We start from the raw sequence: 20,437 nt of genomic DNA on the forward strand, positions 1-20,437 counted from the left end.
ATAATTTGAACTGAAAGTAAGGAGCAACAGTTGAAAAAACTTGTTTTTTATATGATTTCTGATGGTTTTTTTTTAAATAATGCTGGGAAATCCGGGACCCCCTTCATGGAAAATTCCCTTCCGCCATGAAAAAGTTCTCGATGGAAAGATTCTCCTACGTAATCCCTCCTGATGAACCTCCCTCCACCGGAAAAAATCCCCCTTGAAAACATCTGTATACTTCCCAATAACCAATGCTATATGTAAAAAATTGCAAAGATTATAACTTGTAGCCCTTCCCCCGGGGACTGTGGGGGATTAAGTCATCCTCAAAGGCATAGTTATTAGATTTTTCATTATGTTGAACAAAATGGCTATCTCAGAATTTTGATAGGGTGACTTTGGGGAAGACTTAAGCTTGGGAGGGGGCCTAGTTGCCGTCCAATTGTTTTGTTAGCTTAAAAACGGCACTAGAACTTTTAATTTCCGTTCGAGTGAGACCTCTTGTGATATTCTAGGACCACTGGGCCGATACAATCACCCTTGGAAAAAAAACAAGAAACAAAATAAACAAATATGCATCCGTGATCTTTCTTCTGGCAAAAATACAAAATTGTTGAAAGCTGTCGACAATATCTTCACGTTTCTGTAACAATTTACTAAACGAACCCATAGAGGGAGTCACGATAAACGAATCTGGACTGCACTAATGAAAAGAGCGTAGGCGAAATAGGATAGGAGGATATCTAACAAAAAATTGTAGAAAGTGGCATTCACTGTTATATCTTTGGACAACCGAAATTAGGATTCCATAGGTTTTATGGCAGAACAAACCAGTTATATCAGTTATCACTCCCATGCATAATCACTAACTTAAAATAGGTTTAAATTGTCCAAGGGTTGAGCAGTCTTCAATATTTTGAATATGCATTTGCACAAATAAATCTATATTAGATGGGACGCACTAGCAGAAGCAATTTTGAATTTTCGAGGGGAACTACTGGTATGCCTATCATAATATACCCTATTCATGCAGTCTTATCCCTTCAAGTGGATCTCCTGGAGACAGGAAAATGTTCTGCTACTTGTATGACCTACTTCAATATAGCAAAGACAAAATAATCTCCCAATCAAAGATCTCGTGCCCTCAGCCCGAATTTCATCTTTAAGAATTAAACCATCAACAGACATAATAATTTTATTTCTCAGGTGATCTTTTTCAGATTGCTAATCTTGATCAGCTTCAATTCAACAGCGAAATTAAGCCCGGAGGAATTTATCGCTCCTGCAGCCTTCTCCCATCCCGTCCCATCAATCTCTATCATCCCTCTATTTAAGTCTTGAAGAGGAAAGTTTGCAGATTAAGGCTTCTTGCTTTGAGCTTGAATTTTCACAAGTCACTTAGCATGTCTGTAGAAGAAACCCAATGGGTTTGGTAATGTATCCAGTAATATTCCCAAAGAACAACAGTTACCTTTAAATGACAATCATACCATCAGATCCAGCGTATCCGAGAACCCTACTATAGGAGGTTTTCTAGCTCCTATCTGCTAAATGTAGATTTTGTATTTTGCCTGAAGAAAGATCACGGATGCGATGTTTTTTTCAGGTGGATTTACCAGATCAAGTGTTCGTGTATACCGGAGTAAGGCTCATTCGAATGAAAATATAAAATTTTATAAACGCCTTTTCAAATAGCAAAAAAATGGCCACAGTAAAATTCCATGTTATTGTTATTTTATGGCTCAAGATAATAATTTTGAACTAAAGAAGGCCAAACAGCTGTGGTTGAAAATTCTGAGATAAGCAATTGATTTAAAATTTATTCTTGCATTTACTTTGATTTTCCCAGTTACAGAGGCAGAAACGCTGCGCGGTAGTATATTCGTTTTTAGTCAGCGCAGACGGTCAATGCAAAATATACGATTATTATACCCATTTACTTAAAAGCTTCGTTCGGCAAAGTTGATTTATATGAGCCTCGATAAAACTTTGGGGCGTTGTGCAATTGCGCTTCAGCTATTATGAAGAAGACGGGTCTCTGGGAGGAAGTAGGTTGAGGGAGTGTGCCTGATGCATCAAAAAGTGAATCTTGCCTCCTAATTTGGCAACTATTTTTATGAACCTCAATATGGATCTTTAAGCAGGATGAAGGAGGATTCGGGTAGAAATTAATCTCTGATATCCCTTCATCCCTTGTATGTTTTTGAACTAAATCTCTAATATGGGTGCTGCATGGGGATAGCTCCCGTCTTATTGCAGAAGAAAACTGTCTGAGTAGCATAAAGTATTAGATTCATGTGCTTGCCAGCACAAAATGTGATGACGCGGAGAGGGTGGCATTCTGAGAGCCACCCTGCAATTTTTCTAGGGAACGAGGACCAAGTGCTGACAAAAGTTTTATTTTATCAATTTTTTATTTGTATAATCTTTTTTGAGTTTTTTCTTAGCACTATAGAGGCAATTGTTGTAGAAAAACAACACAGTACTTTTTGAGCTTAGACTGCCATCTTGCCGTAAAAAATATTGCTTTTAGCAAATCTTTTGATGGTATAAAAAAAATGGGAGGCAATTGATGCCTTCGGGGAGCTGCTGCGTGACATGTGGCCTAAGCAGTGAGTCACCAAACCATGGGAATAGAAAAACGAATGAAAAGGTAGGTATTTTCTAAGCTAGAAACTGGAAATAACACGAAAAGGTTGGATATTCCTTGCATATCTACTATATATACTATAAATAGTATATCTATATACTATAAATACTATAAATAGTATATACTATAAATAGCATATCTACTATAAATAGTATAAAATATATACTATTTTGAATTACAGTTGATGAAATTCACGATATGTTCAAGAATTTGGATCAGTAGCAAGATACATTTCCTTATGTAGTAAAAATACAGCATCGGACGATCGTTGCTCAAAATTGCGAAACGAACAACTAAATAAGACAATTAAAAACGATGGAGAAAATAGTATAATTTTACATCAGCTATTATGTAGGAGGTGTTCCTCCTACATAACAGCTCACACCACCCCTCAGGGACGGTGGATCATTGATTAGGCAGGATGTGCCATATGCCTCATTTTTGTTTCCTTTCTAGATTGAAGAATCTTACGACAGACTAAGAAAACGAGCTCAAAATCGCCAAATTGACACAGAAGAGGCAGCCAAGTATATTTTTGATATTCTAGAAGAGATGTTGTCGGACTTATCAGATGATGATGATGACAAGGATCTAGATTTCCTGTTTCCAGAATATCTTATCAATGATCGTGATGCAGACTTGTTGCCTCTACTGGACAATCACCACTTCTTTTTGGAAAAGGATGCCAGGGAGGCTAGCAGTGAACCAAGCAACGATAATTCGGGGGAAGCTCCATCCTCTACTCAGCAACAGCAATCGGTAGCAGCAAGTACTGAAGAATCAAAGAAGAAATCGGAAGTCCAAGAAAAATTTGGCTGGTAAAAGTAGAAATAGAAAAAGTTAATCTGTCTTGGAAAGGAAAACCTCGCCAAGTTCCATGCATCTCGGAGACTCAACGGAAATACTTCAAAAATTCTTTGAAAATGAACTTCTTGAGCTGATAGTTGAATAAAGTAACGCATTTTCCTTCAAAGTGAGGGATGCAACCTCTGCCTTACTGACAAAGAGCTAAAAGTTTTCATGAGCAGTATTTTATTATTGGGGGTCATAAAAGTTTCCTATTATCAAATGCATTGGGAAACAGCTACCAGATACCCTGCAATTGTCGACAAGATGGGCCGACAAAGTTTTGACAAGATCAAGCGTTTTCTTTATTTCAACAACAAAGAAAAGCTAAGAAACCTGGAGAACAATGATTTGACAAGCTCTATAAGATTCGACCCGTCATGAGTCATATCCGTTCCAAGTTTCTCGAAGCCAGCCCCAAAGAGCACCATTCAATTGACGAGCAAAGGATTCCTTTCAAGGGGTGAAGCAACTTGAGCCAACATCTCCCAAAAAGCTGACGAAGTGGGGAATAAAAGTGTTCACAAGAGTTGGTGTGTCAGGTTTTGTACATGATTTTGAAGTTTCTCAAGGTAAGGGCACTCTTTTTGAAGATGAAACAGAGCCAGATCTTGAAGTTGGAGGCAACATAGGTTTACGTCTGGTACCTTACCAGAGAAAATGAACTACAACACTTATTTTGACAACTGGTTTTCGAGCTTGAAACTAATGAGTTTGCTCAAAAGGATTCCCTTGTATTTGTGCGTTGAACAAAGCAGGACTGAAGGGCTGCCCAGTCCTCACAGTTGGTGAAATTAAAAAACAAGAGAGGGGAACTTCCGATTACAGGACTGACATTCATTCTGGTGTTATTGTAGTGAAATGGTTAGATAACAACACAGTTGGCTTGTCTTCGACGTATGAAGCAATAACACCACAGGATACGTGCACACGCTGGAAAGTTAAGGATAAATCCAGGGTTTAAGTTTCAAGGCCAGCCATTGTTTATGAGTACAACTTTCATATGGGTGGCGTATATTTAGCAGACATGCTGGTGGAGATGTGCCGAACTCATCTTCGGACACGAAAATTGTATATTAGAATATTCTGGTGGCTTATTGACACAGCAGTCTGCAATAGTTGGCTTCTTTTCAAGTTAGACGTTAAAGCGCTCACTTCAAGGACAGACGATCCAATGATCTTAAGAGCTTTCAGGTCTGAAGTTGCAGCAGGGTTGTATGCCTCGGCACGTGTGATACCCCAACGTAAACGTGAGACCATCTGCAGATGTCGAAGAAAGTCGTAGCTCCATTAGAAGTCACAATCAAGCCCGACTGGCAATATCTGCTCAAGATGATGGACTTGATCACTGGCCAAAAAAGACTGAGAAGCAGAGCCGCTGCAAAGAGTGCGAATCAGGATGTACCGCTTTGAGTGCGAAAAATGTACACCTCCACTGTGCCTGGCTGGCAAAAACAATTGTTTTAAAGCCTTCCACAGAAAGTGAAAATGCCCTATTTTTATATAGCGTACTTGAAAGGCTAAGGTCGTATTTTTACAACGTGGTTTAAAATTGACAATTGTAAATAAATAGTGCAAAAACAATTTTTTCTTTGTCAATAGTCTGACCTAGAGAATGCATGGGAGGCGTTGGAGATTTTTCCTAGTATTCAATCCTATAGTGGCGTGTCTAGGGTTAATACGGGGATATTTCTCCCTGGCCCCCGGCCGCCGTCAATGGGAGATATTCCAAATTTTGAAGAAGTCAGCTTGAATTTCGGACAACTCAGCTTGAAAATCGTAAAAATGATGACTCCATAGTTCATTTTTGATATTTAAAGTCCGCTGCTAATATATATTAGGAAGGGTATTTCTGTTCCTTTTGGACTTATCTCTTGATTGATTCAAACTTTCATTGGGACTTATTGTACCAAAAATTTTGGGCGGATCGGAGGTACACATTTTTGCCCAACAACATTCATACAAATGTATGAAATGTATTATACATACAAATGTATAAGCCCTTCATACAAATGTATGAAGTGCACTTGCCTCCTCCTCCAACGCTTTGAAAGTTTTTGATCGGTCACCACCTTTTGTTCCCCTGATAATAACTTGGATGCATCGTTTCTTCCGACTTACCTAGCCTCTCTCTAGAAGTCCAAATTTGAAGTCCACTCGCCCCTTGGGGTCCCAAGGCGTGGAAACCTATATTTATTTTGAACCCATAAATTTATTTCCAGTTCTTTTTGCAATTTTTCTCTTAAATGTATATCCGGCAATCCTTAGCAATGGGAGGGGGAGACAATGGAGCTTAAAAAGACAAAGGGAATTTTAGATTGAAAAATAACAGATATTTTTTGCTACCTAATTGGCTGACTATGAAGTGCTGGTCGTCTGATGGCGGTCATTCTGGTGGTATCTATCACTAAAAAATTTTGTTCGTATTCATTAAAGGAGTTTTTATTTCAGTTCTGAGCAATTTTGTCGAACAGAATATTTAGTGTATGACCAGCCGGGAAGTAGTTTCAGCCATTTTTGCAAACTTTTTTATCGTTGAAAACAATTTTTACTATAAAATCGTTGGTAGATTTATTTCAGGGTTTGGTTTTAATGAGAACTTATTTAAAATTACCATAAAACCATAAACGAATGTATCTAGAAATGAGAGACATAATTAAACACTCTGAAACTTGTACCACATTTCAGTAGAAAATTCGAGTCAACCAGCATAAACTAAAATAGATGTTTTCTTAACATCTGAATAGATAGATATCGATTCATCTATTCAGCAATAATTACCACCATTTATTCAAACAATGTAAGAAAAATATCCCCCCAAAAGGTTTTATTATTCCCCCAAAAGGTTTTATGGTGTGGAATACAGGGTGAATAAAACTAAAAGAAGAAATCATAAGCACACAAAGAAAAACAAACACAAACGAAAAAAAAGAACGTTACAAACTGAACCCGATCACTCATTACCCACCAAAAAAAAACGACCCAGAGCGAAGTGCCACACGCAATAAACAATATCAGCTTACAATTTGAACTTGGTCCAGAGATATTTGCCACACAGTGACATTACAAAGTCACTGTAAAGTGACATTACAGTAAATGAAGAGATCACCGTTTTACCTAGAATATAATTCAATTTATATAGTTCAATTTTTTCCTGTTTTGAATACTGACCTGCAAAATACAATTTCTTTTGTATATTCGAATTACAATTGGGTATTATAACCCTTTTCCTAGACATTGTCATCAGGAATCTTATCATATTAAAATCTTGTTCGATTCTTTCTAGATTTGCCTTATTTTGCTGAAACAATTGAGAATATAACAGTTGCTATGGGTCGAGATGCCATTTTCCCCTGTGTTGTCAACAACTTGACCAATTATAAGGTTAGTACTTTCAGGTAATCTTATTATTATCATATTAACCCCACAACTTGTTTATCAAATGACGGTTGGCCGAAAAGGACAATTTTCGGCAATCTGTCATCCTTCATCCCCTCAACGTGCAATAGCCACCTCAATCTTTCTTTCATTATAGCCATAGAGAACGGTATTGAACCCCATTTTTCGTATAGCCTATTGTTTGGTCAGTCAGCCGGGTACCCAGAACAACCCATAAGTAATTTATCTGGAAAACATCTAGCAAATCTTCATCCGCTTTTCGGAGCACCCATGCTTCAGAACGACATTTGACCACTATCATCACTGTAGCTTCTAATATTCTTATCTTGGTTTGCAGACTTACCTTCCTATTCTTCCAAACTTTTTTAACTGTGAAAAAACACTCTGAGCCTTGGCTATTCTACTTTTAACATCTTCATTGCTCTCACCATCATTACTAATAATACTACCAAGGTAAGTGAAGCTGCCCACCTGATCAATCCTTTCGTTACCCAATGTCACCTTTTCATCTCCACTTATTACTAGCCTTAGTGACTTAGTCTTCTTAACATTAATTTTCAAACCTATTCTAGCACCCTGAACTCGCAAAACCTATAAAAGTTCATTCATTTTGCTCACAATTTCATCTAGGATGCTTAAATCGTCAGCATAATCTAAGTCCAGGAGACTTTTTCCTCCCTATTTGATTCCGTGGTCTCCCATTGCCTTTCCTGTGCTCCTTAAGACAAAGCCCATCAAAATAGTCCATATAGAGGGGGGTAGAACACAACCCTGCTTAACGCCTGATTTAATACAAAACCAGCTGCTAACCTCATTTCCTACCTTAACCGCAGCAGTGTTATTCTCGTACATAGCACTAATAACTTTAATGTATTTTTTTGGTATACCATACAAGGATAAAACTTTTACTAAAGCTCTTCTATCAACAGAGTAGAACGCTTGCTCATAATCTATAAAACTGAGGACCAAAGGTGTTTGACAACTCAGGCACTTCTCAATTATTAATCTAAGAGTGAAAATTTGGTCGACACATCCTCGGCCTTTTCTAAAACTGCACTGTTCTTCTCGGGTCTACACCATCTCTCAGTCTAAAAAGTATCGTATTACTAAGCAATTTGTTACCTACAGGTACCAGACTAATGCCTTGATAATTACTTTTATCACCTTTCTTGTAAAGGAGCTTAATTATGGTTTTCCTAAAATCATTAGGTACTTCCGCTTTTTCAAAAATCATATTCATAATACTCAGTAATTTATTTCTAACCACAGACACACCATAATTAAGAAACTCATTTACCACCCTATCAGCGCCTGGAGCCTTATTATTTTTTAATCCTTTTAATACTGTCGCTAATCCTTCCTTACAAAACAAATCTTCCCTCACCTCCAAGGTATCACAAACTTTTTCATTCTCCTGTATATCTTTTCCTGCAACTCTATCTCGGCTTAGCAAATTCTCAAAATGTTCTGCCCATCTCTCTTTAACTCTTTCCTTATCACTATTTGTCGCCCCGTTTCTACCTTTATCCGGGCCAAGTCCGGATTGACTACTCCCTTTCAATTTATTAACATGCCAGTACAATATTTAACTATTATGCCGTCTAGCTGCATCTTCCACATCCTATTATTATAATTTTATATATATGATTTATATAATTTTATCCATGGCCTCCACTTCACACCTCCTTAGTTCAGATTTTATTGCTTTCTTCACTTTCTTTACATTCCTTTCATTTTCATATGATCTATCACTCAGATAATTCTTGTACAAGTCCCTTTTCCTTTTTATTAAAAATAAAACTTTTTCACTAATATTCTTTGCTGCAGTCCTAGTTTTCTTCCCTAAGACACCTTCAGCAACTATACAGATTATTTTTCTAAAATTATTCCAACCATCTTCCACATTGTCAAATCTACCCGAAAATTAAAGGTTGTCAAGACAATAGCGTAAGAAAAAATCTAACGTTAATTCTCAGAGAAATTCTGGAAAACCCGAATTTGTTTCGGGAAAACTCGAGGAAACCCCAATTCAGGGAAATTTTGTAAAATTTGAGCATAGTTGAAGTAGTGCAGTAAGACTTTGAATTCGGAAAGTTCTTACAAATATCTACGCTCCGAAGTTTTTCTCGATGATAAGGCAATATTTTCCAGATAAAGGTGATGAAGATGATAAGGGCCTTATTAGGGGCAGTAACAAGTGAAGCTGTGTACACAATGGGTGTAAGGAGAGCGTATGCAGCTTTTCTCATCTCAGGTGGCTTAACGCTGGTATAAGCTTAAGTGATGGTAGTAGAGGTAATGCATCTTCTTCTAACTTATTTTCGATGTTTGTCTTACCGACACAAATACTTTGACTTTCGAAGATATAATTATGTGCTACGTTTCTGCGTCGGCCATCCAAATAATTAAGTTTTTCATTTAAACGATCCTTGCTTGTTTGCAAATTATCACTTGCAATGGTCTATTGTCTTAAACCATATCAATATTTGTAGGTGGCCTGGCTCAAAGAAGAGACTCATTCTTTGCTCTCAATTCACGACAAACTTATAACTAGAAATTATAGAATTTCCTTGAGTGAAGCAATGGATAAGCGCTGGACATTACGTATATCATCAGTCCAAGAATCAGACACGGGATGGTATATGTGTCAAATTAACACCGTTCCTATGCTTTCTCAGAAAGCTTATCTGCATGTTGTTGGTAAGTGTGAAATATTTGGTTCTCTTTTGGCTTTTAAAGCTTTTCGGTACAGTTAGACTTGGGCTAAGCAGATGCTCGAATAAAAACCTACCGTGACTCGCTTCATGAATGAAATGGAATTAGATCACGTTAACAAGAGTTAAGCTATTACCCGAATCTCTTATTATCATAAAGAACAAGGCATAGTCTTTTTCAACTATTTAATTTTTTCAGAGCTATTCTGAGATTACAATAGATATCTATTTAACAAGAATTGGTTATAACAACTAATTATTTTCTTCTGAAATAAAAAATTCTACCATAAAGTCCTTAAGAGGTGATGATGGGTAATGTCAAGATAGATCAAGTGGACAGCTTCATTTACCTAGGCAGTATTGTTAATAAAGACGGTGGTTGCGGTGATAATATGAAAAGTAGAATAGTCAAGGCCAATTGTGTTTCTTCACAGTTGAAAAAAGCTTGGAAGATTAGGAAGATAAATGTGCGAACCAAGATTAGAATATTGGAAGCTACATTGATTACAGCGGTCAAGTGTGGTTCTGAAGCGTGGGTGCCACGAAAGACGTGAGGAGGATCTGCTTGATGTTTTTTAGAGAAATTGCCTACGGACTGTTTTGGGTACCCAACTAACCAACTGTACAGTGAGATGTAAGAAAAACGTGTTTCAATCTCGCTTTCTTGGGCTATAATGAGAGAAAGGATGAGATGGTTAGGAAATGTTCAGCGGATGAAGGATGGCAGATTGCCAAAGATTGTCCTTGTTGGCCAGACGAAATGCGGGTCGTCCTTTTTTGGGGTGGGAGAATGTTACAGGGAAAGATTTAAGGAAAATAGAAACTTCTTGGAAGGGTGTAAAGAGAAAGACTTTTGAATTGATTGGGACGGAAGAGGAGCGTGCGTAATTGTGTTGGCATCAGGTGGCTAAGTGCTGCAGTAAGTTGTTAGCAGCAGTAGAAGTTACAGTCCTTATTAAAAGCATCAGGGACAGTAAAAATAAGATCTACTTTTTTAAATTGCTTAAGCAGAAGCCTACTCATCCATAAGCGTCTTCATAAATTATAAAAACCTGGGCATTTGCTTTTTAATGAAAATGATCCCCATATGCAGTTAAACAGTTTTAGCACTTAACGGGTAGATTTGTTTGTTGTTGCTTTGTTTAATTCATTAAGCTGTTAATGATATATGGAGTAATTATAAATGTAACACTTTAAAGAAACAAACCTTCATATTGGGATAAGTTGACGCTTTGCTGAATTAGCCCAGCTATGATGTAAGTGTTTTTTTTTTTCACAGCTTTTCATATTCAAAATGTGTGGGCGTTTTTATAAATTCAAGTTGACCTAATAATTTCGAAACTTTACAGGATGCAAAAGAAAAAAGATTTACAAAACGATTCGCAGGAGCAATCTTTCTGGGGGTCTTGAATATGGAAAAAGCTGTAAAAAAAAAAAAAAAAAAAAAAAATTAAAAACACTTACATCAGAGCTGAGCAATTCAGCAGGACGTTAAACCCATTCATTGCCAGTCTTTCCTACGTTTCATACTTTAAACAAAGTTAGACATAAATTTCCAACTAATGGATATCATTTATGTAAAGATTTTTTTTTTGCAAAATGACTAGTTTCTGGAACAAATGTCAAATGCATTGTTTGATCCTTGTTGCGAAAATAGATTTATAGACCAAAAATATTAGAGGGTCTTCATGAATTTTTTAGTGAGTAACACAGCAAGAATGATTGTTCTGTGGTTATTATAGTAATTTTTTGATAGTAACGGCAAAGGAATAGCTACTATATTAGTGGTTGAGATAACTGTCCGATAAAAATGAAAATATTTTTATGCCTCTAGCTTAAAGGCCTATCTATCATCATTTTTGTATTAATTATCAAAATGGAGTCGCATTATTTAACCCTTCTCTGCAGTTTTTAAGATGTTTGCTCACTTAAATCATAAAAGAGAAATTTCCTTTAAAAGCTTTTTCCAAAAAACGAAGTTTCAAAGAAAAAAAACTGCCGTTACTTTAAACCAAAAACAAGCAGAAATAAATTAAAATAATAATTTAAATTAAAAATTGACATAAATAATTATCTACAAATGAATCAGGCTCGAAAGGAACAGATATAAACAATAGAAAAAGATGTGGAATCTTAAACGAACAGAAATCGCCAATAACGGTTGAAATACTGAAAAATCCTCCTTAAGACTGAGCGTCATCTGCGCTTTACTGAAAGAAATTTTTATTTCAAGCAGTTTGTTTTATTTGTCAAAACATCAATAACAACAACGAAAAAAGGAAAAAAATCATCATAAGAACCAAGATTACTGAAAGCAACTAATCGAAGAAGACTGTGTTAGGAACATAATGATATTCATCCTGAAAGTCTGAGCAATTTTGGACTTATCAACGTTATAAAAGGAAATACGTTTAAAATGTATTTTGTTTTTGATAAAGTGAAGATTGCGCTCTTTGTGGTAATTTCTGTTCGTTGTTGGTTTGACCTGAACGTTAATTGTAATTTCTATTTGTTTTAAGTCTCATTTACTCAATGATATTCATTTCTATTCATTTTAAGTTTGGATTTTGTTTGACTTAATTTATGTCTATTTTTAGTTTAATGTAGCTCTTTATTTTTCTTTGAATAACATTTTTTTGGGGGTTTCCAAAAATGGCCCCCATCCTGTTACAACCTTGAATAAGCCTATAGACGAATACTGATCAATTATTTTTTATGCGTATCTTAATGTAAATAATTATTTTAACTGCTTGTATGTTTAAGGAAATGCATTTTGAGCTCATTTTTAAAAAAGGCTTCAGTCATTGGATTTAATCCAACACACCCTCAAAATTTCCTAAGATTATCAGATGAATACCCTTAGATGTTCCTCAGAAATTGCAGATAAGCACTTTTGACAACAATGATCGGCATAATGCCCTTTGATTTAGTTCAGCACCCTCCTCTCTTGACATGCCCTACAAGTTTGAGCTTAACACCTTTATCTATTCCCAAGACATTGCAGACGGAACCTCTTGACATCCCAGATACACTTACTTTCTTCTGATTCACTTCAAAATTCCCCTCAACATGTCCTGAAAGTTTCAAGTTAATACCTATAGCTATTTCTGAGATGTTTCAGATATGCCATTTTGATAATCTGGATGCACATAGTATGTTTTAATTTAGCTCAACATCCATCTTAATATTTCCTAATAACTTTAATGAAAGAACCTTAGCCATTATTGCAGATACACCGTTTCACCAACATGTACACACATAGTGTCTTTTGATTATGTTCAACAATCCCTTAAAGTTTCACCTTAGCCTTTTTTTACACCCAGAATGAAAACGCTCCTTTTCCAAAAAAAATAGTCTGTGTGTAAACAATAGGCAACTACATAATTTACCCCTTTACCCCAGTGGCTGTAGGGGGTCATGTAATCCTTGGAGGCATAGTTGTTTCATCTTTCGGCTATCTTGAACCAAATGGTAATACCAAAAATTTGATCAGAAGTCTTCAGGGGTCGAGGAGGGGCTGGACAGCTAGAAAGGTTGCTGGAGGGGGGCTGACTGCTCTCCGATCACTTTTAATCCTTAAAAAGGACTCTAGAATTTTCAACTCTCAATCGAATGAGCCCCCCCCCTCCCAAAGTTTATACCATAACTCCTTCCATACGAAGTAGTCTGGGGAAAATAATTAATTGAAGCCATATCACTCTTCACTTATACAGCGCTATTGTGGTACCTAAGACTTAGATATGATATTTTGTACCATCCTGTCAAATCTACACATATATAAGTATGAGCTTTCTTTCTCTGCTCATGCAGCCACTGTGAAAATGTATCCAAAACAAACTTTCGACGCTTAACATTATGAACATGCATCGGATAATATACTGTGCACCTTAATATTGAACGGATTTCTGTAATCTTTAAGCGTGAATAAGGACAACTGTGAGTGCTGCTTGGCAACATTATCCTCATTCATGGAATGAACAGTTCCCCCAAAACGTGACACATCAAAAGGAAGGGAAATCTCGCTCTGACCTACAAGTAAATTCTTTTCTTTAATGCAAATAAAAAGCAACAAGAAAATCTCAAATGAACATAGTTAAACTGAATTGGGAAGAAGGTCATGGCCCCTCCACATCTCTTACTAGTAAATTTGTTAAAGTGATTGATCGTTCTCTGCTGTAGATAGCTCATTTCTGATATTTTTATTCAGAATGCCAGAATTGATACGGTTTTTTTTAATCGATAATCATTTGTAGTTACTGATTGAGTTCAGTTGTATCGCAGCAAGTTTTCAGTTAAGTGCTAGTAACAACTTGTACGTTTGAATAGGATTTGAGGAGGGCCCTTTCTTTTAGGACCATTTTGTGGACTTGAGTATTAGTTTCTTTCTTTACTTGTATTTAACAGAGCATATCTTTTAAAATATTTTTTTTATTTAAGTATGATTTTTAGTTTGTCGAATAGCTTGAACTAGAGTTTCAACATGGATAATTTGCATACGAATAAGAAATCTATCTTAAAGATACTGTGAATTTCAATGCTTGTTTTCGGTGGAATCCAAGATTTTGATGGAAGAAGCTGGTCATATCTTTCGATATTAATTCGATCTGACACCATTTTCAATGGGTTTCAAGCTGCTTTTCGGGGTTCTCAAAAATGTCTATATCTGACTGTAAAAGTATTATGAAGCTGCATCTAGCTAATAGCTATTATTTGTAAATAAGTGTCGTTGGGGAATTTAAATTATGACTAGACAATATCTTCAAAAACTAATTTTTTAAACATCCATTATCCCGGACCAAGGTTCACTCCTCACTACGTTGAAGCAGCTTCTGCAACCATAATTTTAAATATTTTTTTAAATGGTAATTTTTTTCTGCCTGCAAAATCCTGGCCTAAGCCCAATTGGTTCAAGATTTTGCGGAGGGCGGGGAGTGTGATTATCCATTTTTTTTATTTTTATTTTTTTTACTCGACAGATTCGTGTGAATCTAAGTTCAAACTACATGAAAGTAAACTGCGCACAATCCAGGGGATTAATTGCCAGTCTTTTCGCCCGTCACTGATTCTAAATTACGGGACTACATAGCAGAAAAAACTTATTAGGTAATGGGGGTCGACAATTTGGTTGTAATTCAAACAATTCAACTCTTAAGCAAGGAAAGAACATTAAGGAACACGGGGGGTGTGTCTCCCTAAGTCAAGGAGCTAAAATACACCCTTGATAAGATCAATCTTAAGAGGGTCTATCACGCCATCTGGTTCCATACATTCCTCAATCCTGAATCCCGAATCAGGTCTGGTGGCAGCACAAGCAAAAAAAATTAAGTGGGCCTTGAATAGCTTGACTAATCACCCTTTAAGGGCTCGGCACACGTAGCTGATTTCAAGAACCGATTTCAGCATCAGAGGACAAACGATAGCGGTAAGACAAATTTATTGAAAGAAAAATTTATTGCGCGAGATTTTCAAAACAAAGAATCATGGACACAAATAGTCAACTGGAGTTTATTAATAGTTGCATGATTGATCTCAGTTTAGTTCTCAGTTTAGTTCTCAGCTCGGTAGTGGGGTCTTTCACCACAGACATTTCTGGCCGACTGTTTATTTGTATCCCTATTTTTTGTAATGATCATGATGAAAATCGGCGTTGATTGTGTGAATCGGCGCCGAAAACTAGAAAATTTTTCAAGCTCAAATCGACGCCGATTTCTTTTAAAATCGGCACCGATTTGGAAATCAGTTCCCGAAATCAGCTACTCGTGCCCAGCCCTTTAAATAGCTACAGAAAACTGTTTTTTTTTTCAATCCCTTTGTTTTATCAGTTGAGCGGATAAAAATGCTCAATTTCAGTTGGCAGCGTTACAACTGGTACGATTCTTAATACTAAGAGACAAATGATTTCGTGTTCATTTTAATCCTTCGTCCATAAATCATAAAAGCAAATCTCCTTGGCAAGATCTTTCTAAGAAGGATATATCTATTTTTTCAGCCAAGTTAGCCCCAACAATTTTGTAAATGGCACAAAACTTTTATTTTTTCTGCCATGGGGAGCTTATGTTTTCAGGCAGTTCGTGGTAACGATCCGTAAGTAAGGAGCGACCCGGCTCAATAGTAACCGAAACTCTAAAAAGTGGAATTTTGATACCAATAGGTACATCCAAAGAATCAAATTTTTATGCTGGTTTCAAATATATAAGTTTCATCAAGTTTAGTCTTACCAATAAAAGTAACGCGCCTAAGAAAATTTACCTTATTTTCGAAAAGAGAGGGAAACATCCCCTAAAAGTCATAGAACCTTTATGAAAATCACACCATCAGATTCAGGGTATCAGAGAACCCTATTGTAGAGGTTTCAAGCTACTATCTTCAAAAATGTGGAATTTTGAATTTTTTTTTTTTTTGCCAGAAGAAAGATCACGGATGCGTGTTTATTTGTTTTTTTTTGCTTCTTTTTCCCAGGGGTGACTGTATCGACCCAGTGGTCCTAGAATATTGCAGGGGGGCTCATTTGAACGGAAATTAAAAGTTCTAGTGCCCTTTTTAAGTGACCAAAAAAAAATGGAGGGCAACTAGGCCCCCTCCCACGCTCATTTTGTCCCAAAGTCACCTGATCAAAATTTTGGGATCGTCATTTTGTTCAGCATTATCGAAAATATAGTAACTATGTCTTTGAGGATGATTTAATCCCCCACAGTCCCCGAGGGAAGGGCTGCAAGTTTTGAACTTAGCCCAAAGTTTACATATTGTATTGGTTCTTGGGGAGTATACAGACGTTTTCAGGGGGGATTTTTTATGGTAGTGGGGGGGGGGAATACGTGGGAGGATCTTTCCATGGAGGAATTCTTCATGGAGGAAGGGACATTGCTATGAAGGTGTCACCAAATTTCCCAGCATTATTTAAAAAAACGATCAGAAATAAAAAAAAAAAACAAGTTTTTCAACTGAAAGTAAGGAGTAACATCAAAACTTAAAACGAACAGGAATCATTACGTATATGATTGGGTTCGCCCCCTAGTCAATATCTCGCTTATTACGCAAACTTTTTTTTTTAGTCATTTCATAAGAGCTATTTATTCTAATTAACGGCCTTTGTGATTAAGGGGTCATTCTTAAAGTATTGGAACAAAATTCAAACTTTAGCATAAAGAGCGAGATGCTGACTAGGGGGCGAACCCCCTAATATACGTAATAAAAACATAAGAATATAGAAGTTCGTTACGTAAGTTAATTAGTAAGTTATGTATATTTATTACTAATTATAAAGTTCGTAAATAAAATTAAACAAATTTCGAGATTTATCTAAAAAATTAAAATTTATATGCAAATTTAGTTTTAATTATTTATGTACGATGAGCCAAAATCAAAACCTGCGTTAATTCAAAAACATTCATAAATTAAATAAAAAACAAGTTTTTTCAACTCAAAGTAAGGAGCGACACTAAGACTTAAAAAGAACAGAAATTATTACGCAAGAGGGGGTTCATCCCTTCCTCAATACGTCGCGCTTTCCGCTAAAGTATTTTTAGTAATTTCAAAACAGCTATTTATTCTAATTAAACGGTCTTTGTGATTCATGGGTAATTCTTAAAGAATTCGAAAAAATTCGAACTTTAGCGTCCAGAGCAAGGTATTGACGAGGGGGCAAATCCACTCATATATGTTATGAAATCATACTAATATAGAAGTTCGAAACGTAAGTTAATTTGTAAGATACGTATGTTTATTACTAATAAAAACGTTCGTAAATAAAGTTAAAAGGTCTATTGCCCTTTTTAAGTAGCCAAAAAAATTGGAGGGCAACGGATGGCAATTATTTAGTTAACGGGTCTGTTTCAAATTTAAACTACTATGGTCATTTTACTGGTGGGGGGAAATTTTGCAGGGCAAATGTTCGTCATAAAGCAAACAAAAAAATCAAGGGGGACATTGAATAGCTTGATTAAATACCCCTTAAATAGCTACATAAAGCTGTTTGTTTTAATCCCATAGTTTATCAATTAATTGGGTAATAAGGCTTAGTTTCAGGTAGTTTTACACCTGGTACGATTCCTCAGAGATGAATGATTGTGTGTTGTGATTTTAATCATTCGTTCATAAATCATAAAAGAAAATATCCTTGAAAAGACCTCTTTAAGAAGGGAACGTCTAGTCTTTCAGACCAGTTAGCCCAAATAATCTGGGAAATGATACAAATAACTCCTATTTTACTGCCGTTGTTGCACCTGAATTTCCACTGAAGAGAACCGAGACAGCTATTTCCATTCCGATCTAACAAATAAACGTTCAAATGGGGTAAGTCCGTTTATTTAGACAGTGAAACAAGTACAAAAGTCTAGGTATTTCAATTACATATACAGAAATCGTCATCAGTAGACGATTGCTGTATATGTGATCGAAATGTCTAGACTTCTGTACCTGTTTCACTGTCTAAATAAATGGATTTTTCCCCATTTGAACGTTTATTTGTTCGTCATAGAAAAGCAGTGTGGGCTGGAAAAAGCATACCTAGTTTAAGGTATTACGCAAAGAGCACTCCAATCTTGGGCCTGATGATAGACGTGCAGTAAATGAAACTTTGAAGATGCAAGTGTGTGTGACAAGTCTCGAGGATGTACAATTTTTTAGGATTTTAATACCCTCTTTTGGAAAATACGATAGCGAGCTGAGTCTAGGTTTTCATCACTCTTGTGTCCATAGATGGACGATAAAGCACGTTCTCCAGCACTACTAATCTTCTAATTTGAGCTCATCTTCAGGAAAACTTGAGAACTTCTCCAAAAGGCCTCTTTTTCCTTAAATATGCTTATATCTTTCCCTTTTCCAACGCCATGAATATGTTATGTGGTATCGCAGCCAAGTAGCGCATTGCTGAAAAGTTTAGGATTGCGTAGTTCTATTCCCAAGGTAGTTAGCATCATGTGCGTGTCCCACGCAACACTTATACCGCTTCTAGATAACAATATATCCTGTTGAAATCGCAATAACATGAAACAGTAGAATAACAAGAAAGTCAGTATTATCACCAACTAGCACAATAGGAAGAATATTAGACTTCTCAAAAGTAGTTTTAGCGATAGTGACATCCTGCGTGTATAATTTCGATCCACCTTTCACACAAGCTATCACCAAGCATGTGGATGAACCTCACCTTAGTGTTTGTTATAGACATCTTCTTCCTTGGGCATTTGAAGATATGTATCTGCAGTGACTACACCTCTGCAGTGACTCAGATATGTATCTGCAGTGACTACACCTCTGCAGTGACTCAGATATGTATCTGCAGTGACTACACCTCTGCAGTGACTCAGATATGTATCTGCAGTGACTACACCTCTGCAGTGACTCAGATATGTATCTGCAGTGAAAACACCTCTGCAGTGACTCAGATATGTATCTGCAGTGACTACACCTCTGCAGTGACTCAGATATGTATCTGCAGTGACTACACCTCTGCAGTGACTCAGATATGTATCTGCAGTGACTACACCTCTGCAGTGACTCAGATATGTATCTGCAGTGACTACACCTCTGCAGTGACTCAGATATGTATCTGCAGTGACTACACCTCTGCAGTGACTCAGATATGTATCTGCAGTGACTACACCTCTGCTGTGACTCAGATATGTATCTGCAGTGACTACACCTCTGCAGTGACTCAGATATGTATCTGCAGTGACTACACCTCTGCAGTGACTCAGATATGTATCTGCAGTGAAAACACCTCTTTTCCATTAAATATGATATGTCTGCCTTATTTCTGGTCTTTAGTTGCAGGCCCTCCATCATGTTTGTCAAAATTCACTGTAGTGAATAAGTGCCGCTTTCCGACAAAAGATTAGTACTGGTCGAATATCATTGAAAAGCTGATTCCAATCTTCCACTAAAATCTATGAAGAAGAGCACCACATCCCAAAACGTGAAAGCGGGTTCCTGTTTCTGCACCGTTTATCTACGTTTTTACAAGCTTCAAATAAACCTCTCGCAAGCTCAAATTTGATTGGTCTCCTTATGAACCCATTGTCGTCAAAGATTGATGAAAGAGCTGCATATAATTTGTGTTTGAAGCAGTCGTGTAGAAATGAAGTTTTTGCAACAACCAAGAACCTCTGGAAGGTTATGCTAGGATCTATGTGCTTGATGTCCAGTGAACCTGCTCTCTTGGCTGTCATTAGAGTTACTTGTGATCCTTTCTGAATGTATAATCTTTCACTGAATTTTCGACACTACCATCAAGAATCAGTAGTGCTTGTAACTCGTCCATTCATTAGCAGTGTGCGGGGATAGATATAAAAAATTCACCCTCTGGAAACATCCTTCCCCATGGAAAATTCTCCGTAGAAAATCACCCAAGCCGAAAATTCACCCCCCCCCCTCCCGAAAAATGTCTGCATACTTCCCAATAACAAAGACTATACGTAAACAATGGGCAAATTTCGTAACTTAAAGACCTTTTCCCAGGGGCTATTAATGGTCATGATATCTCTAAAGGCAAAGTTATTCAGCTTTTCAACCATGCTGAGCAAAATGGCTATCTCATAATTTTGATCGGACGATTTTGTGAGAAAAGGGGTAGGGGACCTAGTTGCCCTCCAATGTCTTTGGTCACATAAAAAAGCCACTAGAACTTTCAATTTCCGTTCGAACGAGCTCTCTCCCGATATTCTAGGACCACTGGGTCGATACGATTATCCCTGAAAAAAAAATATAACAAAAAACAAACAAGAAAACAAATAAACACTCATCCGATATCTTTCTTCTGGAAAAAAAAAAAAAAAACAAAATTCCACATTTTTGCAAATAGGATCTTGAAACCTCTACAAGAGGGTTTTCTGATACGCTGAATCTA

General features: G+C 36.7%; 1 protein-coding gene across 2 annotated transcripts in view; it reads left to right on the forward strand.

The window, feature by feature from the left end:
- Positions 1 to 20,437, forward strand: part of LOC148940667 (limbic system-associated membrane protein-like) — a 199,557-nt gene that overhangs the window by 96,796 nt on the left and 82,324 nt on the right. For both annotated transcript variants that reach the window (XM_089104909.1, XM_089104910.1), the window contains exons 4-5: positions 6,765 to 6,862; positions 9,370 to 9,577. In XM_089104909.1, coding sequence (XP_088961035.1) covers positions 6,765 to 6,862; positions 9,370 to 9,577 — 306 coding nt within the window. The remainder of the gene's footprint in view (positions 1 to 6,764; positions 6,863 to 9,369; positions 9,578 to 20,437) is intronic.

The sequence above is a fragment of the Artemia sp. Qi Xiang Cuo genome, chromosome 19 (genome assembly GCF_049724085.1).
Source record: "Artemia sp. Qi Xiang Cuo chromosome 19, ASM4972408v1, whole genome shotgun sequence".
Classification (NCBI taxonomy): Eukaryota; Metazoa; Arthropoda; class Branchiopoda; order Anostraca; family Artemiidae; genus Artemia; species Artemia sp. Qi Xiang Cuo.